This window comes from Kryptolebias marmoratus, linkage group LG5, assembly GCF_001649575.2.
Source record: "Kryptolebias marmoratus isolate JLee-2015 linkage group LG5, ASM164957v2, whole genome shotgun sequence".
Lineage (NCBI taxonomy): Eukaryota > Metazoa > Chordata > Actinopteri > Cyprinodontiformes > Rivulidae > Kryptolebias > Kryptolebias marmoratus.
This window is the reverse complement of record NC_051434.1, coordinates 11,535,187-11,547,460: the sequence shown is the minus strand read 5'-3', so window position 1 is coordinate 11,547,460 and position 12,274 is coordinate 11,535,187. Positions and strand designations below refer to the sequence as shown.

Below are 12,274 nucleotides of genomic sequence, written 5' to 3'. Positions count from 1 at the left end.
GTTTTTTGTTTTTTTCTTTTTAATTCACAGTCCGGGAACAGACGGGACAGAAAGGAGGAGGAAGGAGGACAGGAGAGAGAGAGAGAGACAAGGGAGAGGGATGAAGACACCGAAAGACAAAGGAAGAGGAGAAAAAAAAAGTAATTGAGAGAAGAAGAGTGACGTGTGAAAAGCTGTGAATGAGAAAAAACAAGACAGGATGAAAGGAAAAGGGGGTGGTGGCGGTGGGGGAGAATAAAGAGGGAGGGAACGGAGAGAAGGGCAATAAAGCTGTGACAGCGGCAGCCGTGGTGGTTGTCATGGCGACGGCCGCAGAGAGAGCAGGTAGAGCACGGTCTCCTGGGAAATGAGCAGTGCACGCCTCCCCCCCCAATCCTCACGGCCGCCATCCCTCCATCTCCATCCCCTCGCTGTCATCCGCCATCATCCAGCCCTCATTTCCCCTCTCCGTCCCCCACCACCACCACGTCCCGCTATCGCCCATCTTCTCCCTCTCCATCGCTCGCCTCCCACTCCTCCTTCCCGGCCCTGATCCCTTCGCTTCCCTCATCTTCCTCCCCAATTCCTCCTCGTTTCCCTGCTCTTCAGATCACTCCCCGGCTCGATTTTCTTCCTCCTTTCTTCTGCTGCCTGGCATCGTCCCACAACCTGACCCCCCTCCTTTTTTTTTTTTTACTTCTTTCCATTTCAGAGCCTCCATTCCTTCACTACTCCTCATTAGCTTGTGGTCGGAGCACCTCCCATTTTTCCATTCCTCTCCCTCCTCTTCTCTCTGCATTCATCTAAACCCCCCTACTCTGGAGAATATGTGTGTGTGAGGATGTCTGCAGAGCTGCCCAATTACTGCAAGGGAGTGCGTGCGTGTGCGTGTGTGTGTTTAGTATCTACACCGACTGTGTTTCCAGTCTGTTTTGACCTACCTAAAACACCTCCAAGCGTTCTCCGTCTCCCTCTGACTCACTGAATCAACAAAACTGCTGCACACCGCCACCGCTATTTAAATCCACTGCAAACGTGTGTGTGTGTGTGGACCCAGTGTGTAAATGTGCGGGTGTGTGTGTGAGATAATCAGGACTTCAGCGCGTGACCGAGACGCGAGTGCGATCTGCGTGTGTTAGCGGCCGTGAAGTTTCCTGGCGGCCTCCTGATGCGGACTGAAGACATTTCGGCGTGAGAAGTTTTTCGTGACGAGCGACACGGGGACCAAGCGATTGCCGGGCGGCAAACAGGCAACGGGTGATGCAACAATTGAAAACGAAACTGCAACGGTATGGCGCGTGCATAAGAAGCGACTCTCAAACAAACATGGCTGACACACAGCGTGCGACGAAAAACCACCAGATGACATCAAATATAAGCCAATCGGTGCATATGAGAAGGAACAACACCTCAAAAACTAATATCTAGCTAAAGGCTACATGATGTTTGGCAAATATAGAGTGACGGGAGACCGGAGCAGGAGATGGGTCAGCGGCGGGGAGCGTGTTGCTCCTGGTATGTCGTGGTGAAGAAGGATCTGAGCCATTTTACTCGTCTGTCTGCTCTGCAACCCTCGCCTACGGTCAGGAGGTCTTTATCAAGACTGGAAGAATGAGTTCCCTCTGTTTAGTCAGCGGGGGCTCAGAGCAGAGCCGCTGCTCCTCTGAATCGAAAGGAGTCATCTGAGGTGGTCTGAGCATCTGAGCAGAGATTCAGAAGTCGCTGGAGGGATTCTGTATCCTCTCCAGCCTGGGAACAACTCGGGATCCCCCAGGAGGAGCTGGAGAGTGTCACTGCGGAGAGGGGGGTGTGGGTTTCCATCTTGGACCGGATGGATGGATGGATGGATGGATGGATGGATGGATGGATGGATGGATGGATGGAATATTTTGTGAATTGTGGCTGAATTGAAAATTTTGCCTTCATATTACGGTGTTTGTATCTTTTAAAAAAACCAATTTTCTCAAAAAAAAATAAGATTACAGAGCTATCAGTCTGTCACTAGAAATCTACAAATGCTATAAATAGTCCTCCAGGTTAGTGGGCCGAGGCATTTGGACAAACACAAACAAATCCAGCGGATTAAATGATGCATCTCTGCCATTTTCTGTAGCCCAGACAGTCCTGTGTGAGCCTGTTGATGCAGATGTTGCATGAATTTCAAATATACTGAGCACGCAGGTCAGTCTGGAATTAATCCTTGTGGAATCATGGATGTTTTTAGGAATCTCCTTTATGCGTCAAATAATAAATTTGGAATAAACTTTAAAGACAGCTTCACCGCTTCTTTACCTAGTTTGTTGACGCCATTAAGTTCCATCCTATCAGCTCGGAAAACGAGAAGAAGCACCAAAATAAAAGGCTGACGCTGGCTTTGCGATCTAAATAATCTGCTGCAGCCACTTGAAAAACAAAACAAAAACCAAATCATAAGGCGGCTCTCTGAGGTGAGGAGGAGGCTGGAGTTAAATCAAATCCATTTTTATCATTTTCTGTTTGCTACGGGGCATCATTAGTTAAAGGCTCACCACTGGAACGAGCATGAGTGCGCAGATATCTTTACTTAGACGAGAGGCAGACGTGGCGTTAAATCACTGATATCCACTTCTGACATGGGAGGAGCAGGAAAGGTCTCTTCAACTTTTCAAACTCGGAGTCTGCCGCAGAGCAGCTTTCGTTAGGCAGTGAAACTCCCGACCTGGCATCAGGTTTGCGGCCACATGTTTGTTTTTTTTTCTTTTTTTCTTTCGGCAGACATTTTGACTCGTGGCCCCAGCAGCAGCAGCAGAGGCCCAGGTGAACTTAATAAGGCTTAATGCGAAGTTTCCGTCAGCTTCCCGGCGAAGCAGCAGCAGCAGCAGCGGGGCCGCTCCCATGTGAGACGCAGACGTCGTTATTGGACCTGAGCGTTTTCTGCTGTTGCATGTAAAAACACCTGCTGTGTGCAGAAACACTGCCTCCTCAGCTCTACATGGAGAGAAAAAGAAAAGGCGTCACGAGGACAGCTTTTATTATTATTATTTGGACGACTCCTGTGGTATCACTCCGGTGAATCCAACATTATAACTCCGTCCAGGAGGGAAGGAGAGCTAATTTTAGTGAAACCAGGATAAGAAATTCCTTTTTATGCTGCCCGGCGAGCGTCGAGCACAGGACATAAACAGCCAAAGGAAGGAAAAAATAAATAAAAAAATAAAAATAAAAAGGGGGGGGGATAGGAGGGGGGAGGCAGGTATTTTCCCCCACTGTGACCATCCTAACCTCCAGACGTGGGCCCGCTAAATCCAGCTCCGGATATGAGCTGTGATCCTCTTTCATTTCCTGCTCCCACTGAAAAGTGAACCTTTATACCCCCCTCCTCCTCCTCACACACACCTGAGAAACCTCCTAAACTGAAGGAGGATTTCTACCTGCGGGCGATTTGTGTATGTGTGTGTGTAGTTTACACTCCCGGACGCTGAGAAGGACCTACTTCCTGTGTCAAATTGCCTCTCACATTCCACGCTCTCCCTCCAACACTCCCCCTCCCTCCCTCCCTCTCTCTCTCTCTCTCTCTCTCTCTCTCTCTCTCTCTTTCTCTCTTTCTCCATCCTCCTCTCTTTTCTTCATCTCCTCTATGGGGGGCTTTGTCTGCCGTCGGAGGCACAAAACACTGATTCATTCCGCGAGTTAAACACGATCCTCGAGAACACAGCGCACGCATCCCAACACGTACTTCTCAAGGAGGGAAAAGGGCTGGCGAGAACAAGCTTCTGGCAGCGGATATTCACTATTTGCGAGCCCCCACACACACCGACAGATGGACAGTGACGGCTCTCATGAAGGCAAACGAATTCACACACACACACACATATATATATATATATATATATATATATATATATATATATATACACAAATACACTGGCTGTCCATTGGACACAGATGTCCGTGGGAAAATCAGTCTCTCATGTAAAAATATAGTCTCCCGGATGTGATGTCAGCATTCAGATAACAGGAAATACCCAGAGATGGCGTCAGAACACACACACACACACACACAAACACACGAACACACCAAGCCAGCTGGATTAGAGCCGACAGGCGTTTGTAGAACGGTCTCGTCAGCAAACAATCTCGACAACAGGTCTGCGTTCATGTCCGGGGCTACTTGGGGATGGTTTTACGGCGTGCGTTTATGTGTGTCGCACCTGCCTCCATCTGTACACCTCAAGACAGATTAGATCAGCTGGAGGCCGAGGATCTCTGGCAGAGATTACAGCTGACTGACCCAGTAGTTGTCGGGGTGTGTGTGTGTGTGTGTGTGTGTGAGAGAGACAAAAGCCACTGCAGCCTCGCAGCAGAAACTGCGAAATGAAACTCCAAACACTGTGTCTGAAAGAAGAAATAAAAGCATGGCAGGGCGAAATATTTGACTTGTTTTTATAATTCTGTGTTTGTGGCCAAAATAATCCAAACCTGAAGACGTTTGATCCAGAAGAAGAAGATCCAAATGATGTTTTATACCTTCCCCCTCGCTCTTGTACAGTAACTTCTGGAAGGAGGCCATAAACACATGAGATTATCCGCCTCGACTGCACTTTATCTGTTTATTTAGTTGGATTTTCCAAATGGGGCCGTTTCATTGGTCTTTGGTCTAAAGGTTGCAGTTTGTTTGTGACTGAGAGGATTGTTCGGACCGAAACAGGAAGAGGTGGGACAGCTTCTTACACCCACAATCATTTTTATGGTACATAAATAAATTGTACATCAAAACACAGGCTTGTTTGTCTTCTCACTGTTACAGCAGGACTCGTGGTTTTCTCCCAAATCCACAGGAATACGGAGAGCGCACACCAAACTTTCTTCTTGCTCGTTTTTCGCAGACTTTCTGCTGTTTTTGACCAGTTGTGTGTCAGAGCCTTCAGCTCATTCAGGAGAGGGCTGACGTGACTTTTGGGTTTTGAAACTTTAACACTTTTCAAAATATTTAACTTTATTTACAAAAAATAAAAAATCCCCCACAGAAACACGTTGAGATCTTTTCCAACAACATCAGCATAAGACCTGCCCTTTTTTCTTGTGATACTTTTAGCTTTTAGCTACTGTTTCGCTACTTTTACCTTGCCTTTTTCTATATTTAGCTTTTAGCTAGGATCTTACTTTTTTCCACCTTTTAGCTTGTCTTTTGTTAGTTTTAGCTCCCTTTTTGTGAGCCTTTTGCAGCACTTTTAGCTACTATTTATTACTTTCTCCTTACCTTTTTCCTGCTTTTAAACTTTTAAACGCAGTTTTGCTATTTTTAGCTTCTATCCAGAGTTTTGTTACTTTTGACTTCTAGTCAGCATTTTCTGTTGTTTAGCTTTCAGCTAGTGTTTAGCTCCTTTTAGATGTTTTTTGCTTCTTTTACCCTTCAGCTGGCGTTCTGTTTCTTTCGGCTCCGACTCAGTTTCAGTCGGTTTCTGCCTCTATCAGGCTGGCAGTCAGGGAGTGATGGGCAGCTGTGTGGTTACCATGGTGACCAGCAGCTTCGGCTCTGGGCTCTCCTTCCTCTTCCAGTGCAGTTTAAACATGAGTGTCGGCAGCAGCTGGCTGGAACCTCTCTGTGAGGTTCTGCTCCAACTCCACCTAACTTTAAATATTATCAGCCTGAGAAGCGAGTGGGGACCCTGTGCCCCCCGGCCCCCCCTGACAAAGTGATGCAGACATGAATGAAGCTGCTACAAGCTGGAGTGTATTCCTGGGCTTTTAGTAAAAGCAGATCTGATAGTCGATTATTTTTAGTTCCTGTTTGCTTTTCTCTCAATGATTCAGCTGAGCTCGCGCCCTCCTCTTCCTCCACCTCCTCCTGCTCGGAGGATAAATCTGGATTATGGGTGACGGAAGGTGTGGGCATGCTTTTGGGGAAGGGTGTGTGTGTGTGTGTGAAGCTTGGCGTGGATGGTTCCGGAGAGGAGGAGGTGTGTGTGAGTGTGTGTGTGCAGATAAAAGGTGGTGCTGGTGGTGGAGGGGCTCGCGGTTCCCGATGACATCATTCCATCCGAGCACCGTCCGCGCGCCGCATCGCAGTTAACTTCACCCCCCCCGTTACCCCACCCACTTTTAGCCACAGATACACGCGCGCACACACGCGCACGCACACAACACCTCCAGTTACAGCAGCTTAGACATCCGGACACAGATTGGACATCCAATCGTCCCCCTCTCTCTCTCTCTCACACACACACACACACACACATCCTCCAGGGTAAATAAAGTGGTTGGAGCCGCAGTATGACTCGAGCCCCCCTCCACATCCCCTCCTCCCCCCGCAGACACCACACATGCAAGACCAGCAATCAGCCCCAATTAGAGATAACCCGCTAATTACCAACGTGTACGAGCACGCGCGCACACCTCCTGAGCGGAGTGAGCACACCAACTCACAATAAGCCCCGACACCTAGACACAAAGGCTGCGGTGTGTGTGTGTGTGTGTGTGTAAAAAGTGGGGGGTGGGGAGCCGCCAGCACCCCCCCCTACTCGCTTGACGCTGATATGTAGGTCGCGTGCAGGATTTCCTACCGACCACCGCCGCCTCGTCGGTGACACGCACCGACTCCCGGGGCGCACGAGACCGCGACCCGCAACAAAGAGCCCGACGCTCGCGAGCTTACCGTGGTGCCGAGAGCGAGCAGCGCCGCGAGCGCCAGCAGCAGGGGCCGCTTCATGGTGGGGGGGTTCGCGGGCACAGTCTCCTGGTGCCGCCGCCTTCAGGGGAAGGGAGGGAGAGGGGGGGAGGTGAACGGGCCGGTAGCTCCCGGGGCTCGCTCTCTCTCGCTCTCTCTCGCGCTCCTCGGTAGTGCGTCCCAACTTCAAAGCGCGCCGCCCGTCCGCGCGACCATCGGTCCTCCCGGGTTCGGGCTCCTTTTAATCCAGCGAGTCCAAGCTGCTGGTCCCGCTCACCTTGGGCTCCGTCCTCCTGCCAGGCTCGGGGCTCGAACGAAATGCGAGAACTGTGCGCTGAGAGAGGCACGAGCTCCGTGTCTCTCCGCGCGCTCGTGTGAGTGTGTGTGAGTCTGAGCTCGTGCAGCCTTCTCTCCTCCCCCCTCTCCGCTCAGTGCAGGATGTTCCGTATGGCGACGCTGCCCGGCCTCGGAGTTTGGCAGGAGGAGGGGGTGAGCCAGTGTGTGTGTGTGTGTGTGTGTGTGTGTGTGTGTGTGTGTGTGTTAGTTGAAAGGGATCTCCTCGGGTATGATGCCCCCTGCAGCTGGTTTATGGACACACAGCTTACAGGAGGAGCCTTCAGACCACATCTAAAATAATAATTATTACATGTTTAAGGTCATTTAATGCATCAGACTCTCTCTATGGCAAGCCAGTTTGTCATATAATACCTAGACAGGGATCCTCAAAGCAGAATTTGGTTTTTCTTTGTCGCAATGACAGATTCTCCTTCTCCTTTCCGGGTCGGGGGGAGCTGGTCCCTATCTCCATTACTGTGTGAGAGACAGGAGACACCCTGGACATGTCCATCACAGGGACACATAGAGACAAACAACCATTCACGCTCTCACTCACACCTAGGGACAATTTAGGAGTTACCAGTTAACCTAACATGCATGTTTTTGGTCTGTGGGAGGAAACCAGAGAACTTGGAGTAAACCCACATGTGAACACAGGAAGAACATGTAAACTCCACCCAGAAAGGCCTTCTTCAGCTCTAACCACTGCTCCACCGTGCCACCCAGTCCCCATTTCAGATCTAGACACTTCCTCCTATCAGTCAGTATTTTACATGTCTCAAACGTCGTCCTTCCCCGTTCTTACCAGCCTTTCAGCTCCAGAGGTACACACATGGTTCCTAACCGGAGAAAGGTGGAACGCTTCCTCAGATGAGTTCAGGTATCTGGGAGTCGTGTTCATAACGAGGGCGTCACTCGCCTCACCAGGTTAGGATTGTAGGGCGGTCGTGCTCAGCTTTGGAGACAAGTGAGGCGCTCCGTCAGCTGCTGCTCCTCCACGTCGAAAGGAGCCAGCTGAGGTGGCTCAGGTGTCGGCTGAGGACGCCTCCTGGACGCTTTCCTGTTTCGGGGTTTCCAGGCAGACCCAGAAACTCGCTGCAGGTGATCGTGTGTCCTCTCTGGCCTGGGAACGCCTTCAGAGCCGGGCAGAGGGAGGTCTGGGTTTCCCTCCAGGACCCGACCACGGAGAAGCTTCAGAAGACAAACAGATGGACGGATGGACAGATGGACTAACAGACGGATATCTAAAGTGGATTATAAGTAGGAGAAAGTCACATTGTAGATTTAAAGATGCAAAAAACGACAAAAAGGAATATAAAAACAACCTAAAAGTGAAAATAACCAAGTAAAAAAATCTGGATTAAAACTCCTTATTTTTATTTTTCATCACATTAATGAGAAAAAAAAAGCTCCAAGAGTCCTTAAAGGGAAAGTTCAGATCTTTTGAACTGTGACTCTGTAGAAAGGGTTATGATGAATAAACATCTTACCTGCTGTAGATACTCTCTGAGTTTAATTCTGACCGGACTGATGAGCTAACGGCTAATAGGCCTAAATGATGTGCTACAGCTAGCTGCTGCCGCTAACCACACTTGTGATTAACCGTAGATTTGGTGGTGAATGCAGGGTTGCATTGTGACAGCTGATAAAACTCTTTTCAGACGAAACGCAAACATTTCTGAGCATAAAGCTGTTTGACGACATCGGCGACCCAAAATCAAACTTTCAGCGTCATCTACAGCAAGTAAGTTACTGACCGCTCATAACCTTCACTTCAGCAGATCAGAATTTAAGGATTTAAACGTGTCGTCGAAATTAGCAGGAGCAAAAGTCATCACTATAGGGAAAGTATAAAGTTGTGAAAATGGATTTGAAGCTTTAATGAGAATATCTGCATTATTACTCATCGCTGTTTGTTTCATTTATTTTAAAAAAAGCTCATAAGTATAAATATCCCTGTTCCTGAGTTTATCATTTATTCTGTGCGGGAGTCAGTTCACTTCGGAAAGTTGTGAGCGATGTTAAGAAATGAGTGTAATTGCAACCAATCTTCAAATCTGACAACCAATTAATCAGCGGAGCTTCGTGAGCAACGAGAACCTGACTAAATAAATCCCCATTTGACTCCTAAATAAATGCCAAGGGAGGAAAAAAAAGTGGATTTAGGAGAAGAATGGAGCAAAGAAAGAGAAGATTTTCTTGAACTGAACATCTTATTGTGAATTAGCAGCTCAGTGTGACGTTAAAGCGTCTTTTAAATGTTTTAAAGCGCAGCAGGACGTCCTGATTCCTTGTGGTTTGTTTCAGGAAGAAAACAATAAATCTGTGGTGTTATCGCCTGAGTCGGCTGTTGTTTCCACCCAGAAGCAGCTTGTTCCTAACAGCAGTTGGACAGGTAGGAACAAGTTTACTGCCTGCATTAGGAAGGTAAATAATAAGACACACACACACACACCGGGGTGGATGTGTTCAGGAACATGACCTCTGAACGCGTTTCGCTTCCAAACAAAAAGACTTTCTCGTCACCCTTTAAAGCGGTTTTTAATTGATACTTTTCAAGACATTAAAACAAATTCCTGTGAAAACGATCAGGTGCTGGACTAAAAAACCAAAGGTCCAAACGCTAAAAAGACTTTCAGAAATGCTCTGGGGGTTTTCAGCACCTTCCCCTGGTTTTATTTCCCAAACTATCCGGATTTCCTGATCTGTTTTTTGTCACCCAGGTGGAATCATTTCGTCCAGCAGACTGCAGGGAAAGATAACACAGGATAACATTTAAATATGAAAAAACAATAAAACTCACAGGTTTAACTGGTAAAGTGAAGGGAAATCCAGTTTAAACAAAAAGAAACTTTAAATTTCACTGCACACTTCATATGAAATACCCTTTTTTATAAAAACTGAACAGTTCAAATGTTCAATTAAACTAAAGTCATCGTGAACTGATCATCATTTAGGGCTTGCATGGCAAATATCTCTTTAAAAAGTGCATTTAAATCGGATACTGCCCACTTTTTAAAACAAATCTCTAAAGTAGAAACTTAACAGATAATCAAGCAAGAAGAAACAGATGCAGCAGCAACAATCGGCTCACAGTTAAGGGTGTTTTTTAAGCAAGAATAGCTTCTGTAAATGATTTTTCAAGGGTCAAAGTTCCTAAAAGTGTTGATAATTACTTATAGATGTTCAGCAGTTATGGTTTGTTAAATGGGAAATACATACTGGCTAGAAATAAAAATAAATATTAATTTATAAAGATCAGCATCAGCCATAAAAAACAGGGTCACAAGATTTCTTATAAAGAAAAGTAAAGTTTTGAGCAAATATTTGGATTTATTCTATACCTAATTTTCCTTTTTTTCCCCCAAAATACAAAAATTCAAAATTATAACTAAATTAGGGCTGGTTCAAAACTTTTGCCCTCTGCTCTTCAGCTTTATTTTACAGATAATAAATCTGAAAAGTTTGAGCTATGTATTTTCTTTTATCAGAAATCTGATATATATTAAAAAAAAGGGGAGTAAAGTCTAGAAATGCAGACGTTTTTCTGTACTTTTTAATGCCTGGAACAAAGTAAAAGCAAATTCCCTGAGTTCCCAGGAGCGTGCAGGAACCCTGAACTGATAAAAAATAACAATAATAAAACAAAGTCTGGCTCCTTGGAAGCGAAACAAACTTCTGCACGCCCTGACATGGAAGCATCTCCTGAAAACACAATGAAACACGCTTGAGACGGTTAAATTTTCAAAGTTTTTTTCCTTTTTGTTCAGTTTGGTTTCAAAATAAAGATCACACAATTGTTTAGAGACAATCTACAACAGGAGTTACAAAAAATAGTTGCCCAGGCATAAGCATACACAGGTTCTGTTAACTATACACATATGGTTACAGGTGTGCTCGTAGTAAATATACACAAGGCTGTTCCAAATGTACACCGCGCCGTGGCGGGCTGCCTCTCTCACCCAAAAACACATGTATGATACAGCACTTACAGCACTAGAGAAAATGAGAAAAAAAAAATAATCTCCTCTGTACAATCCATAGATTTAACCCCCCTGAACACATCGGAGGTAAACTGAGGGGGTTTAAAAGAGTGAATTTATTTCTCCCGCCCAGCCGGCAAACACGTCGTGGGGGTGAAGCGTTCCTATAAAAAGATCTTTAACAAAAAAAAAAAAAGAAGAGAAAAAGAAACTTAAGCCGGGGGAGTATGAACAGAACGGGTCCGATCGGAGGGGGGAGATCTTTTAAGTTAAGCGGTGACGAGATCGAGATAAAACCAGAGCGTGGCGAAGTCTTTGTACAGGTACTACGCTGAATAGAAAGGGCTTCTCAAAACAAAAATTTGATATTACAATTTACAATATACAACAACTCATATGTCACAACCAATGAGGTGAGAATATACACTGAAATGCACAGTTTTTTTTTCTAGAATTATTATTATTTTTTTTTTTTCCTTGTTTTTTTTTTCTTCTCATACCAAAAAAGGGTGGTAAAGCACTTTTACATTACAAGGGTTTACAAATGTACAATTATACAGTCAGAAGTATGTGGTCACTACTAGGATACATTAGATACAGATTCAACATCAAAAACCAGAAAAACTACAAAGTTTTATATATATATATTTATATATATATGCAAAGGTCTACACCAAGTATACACGTTATATTTATAGAAGCAAGACCAGAAAACGAATCTCCCATGCTAAATGATCTGTCTGCTGGTTAAGCTGATGGCGCGCATGTGTGCATGTGTGCGTGTGTGTGTGTGTTCATCTATGATTCTGTGACAAATTAAATACTTTATCTCATAGTGGTAAATATCTCGGTGTGTGTGTGTGTGTGTGGAGGGCGTGGGGGGAGGAGGATTGTGTGCGCAGCTGTAGCAAAAGGTGAAGTGATTTTTCAGTTCATCAGAAAAGAGGAGGCGAAAGGGGGAGGTGGGGATGGGGGGGTTTCACCTCTCCCTCCACCCTGTTAGCCCCAGTTCAGCAGGCCTGAACTCAGGTGGAGGTGTGGGGGTGGGGGAGGGCCGACGGCGGAGACAAAAAAAAAAAATCTGCCTGTAGAAACGGGCTCCTTCCGAAGGGTTGTCATGGAAACAGCGGTGCGAGGGGGTACTCTGCATCTTCGGTGGGAAGGATTTAGAGGAGGGAGGGAGGGTAGGGGGGGATGTGTGAGAAGAGCCTGAAAGGGACAGCAGGGTGGAGCTGGTGGACAATACGACAGAGGGAAGGTGAGGGTGAGCTGGGAGGTGGGGGGCAGGTGGTGGACACGATTTCATGTGGGTGGAAGGGGGGGGGGGGGG

General features: G+C 46.5%; 2 protein-coding genes across 4 annotated transcripts in view; both read right to left on the bottom strand.

Moving 5' to 3' along the window:
• sdc3 (syndecan 3) overlaps window positions 1-7,076 on the bottom strand; it is a 40,581-nt gene extending 33,505 nt beyond the window's left edge. The window contains exon 1 of the mRNA XM_017423710.3: window positions 6,614-7,076. Coding sequence (XP_017279199.1) covers window positions 6,614-6,667 — 54 coding nt within the window. The 5' untranslated portion in view covers window positions 6,668-7,076. The remainder of the gene's footprint in view (window positions 1-6,613) is intronic.
• A 3,621-nt stretch (window positions 7,077-10,697) lies between these two features.
• pum1 (pumilio RNA-binding family member 1) overlaps window positions 10,698-12,274 on the bottom strand; it is a 25,511-nt gene continuing 23,934 nt past the window's right edge. For all 3 annotated transcript variants that reach the window (XM_017425855.3, XM_017425864.3, XM_025007620.2), the window contains exon 24: window positions 10,698-12,272. The gene's annotated coding sequence lies outside the window, so the exon portion shown is untranslated. The remainder of the gene's footprint in view (window positions 12,273-12,274) is intronic.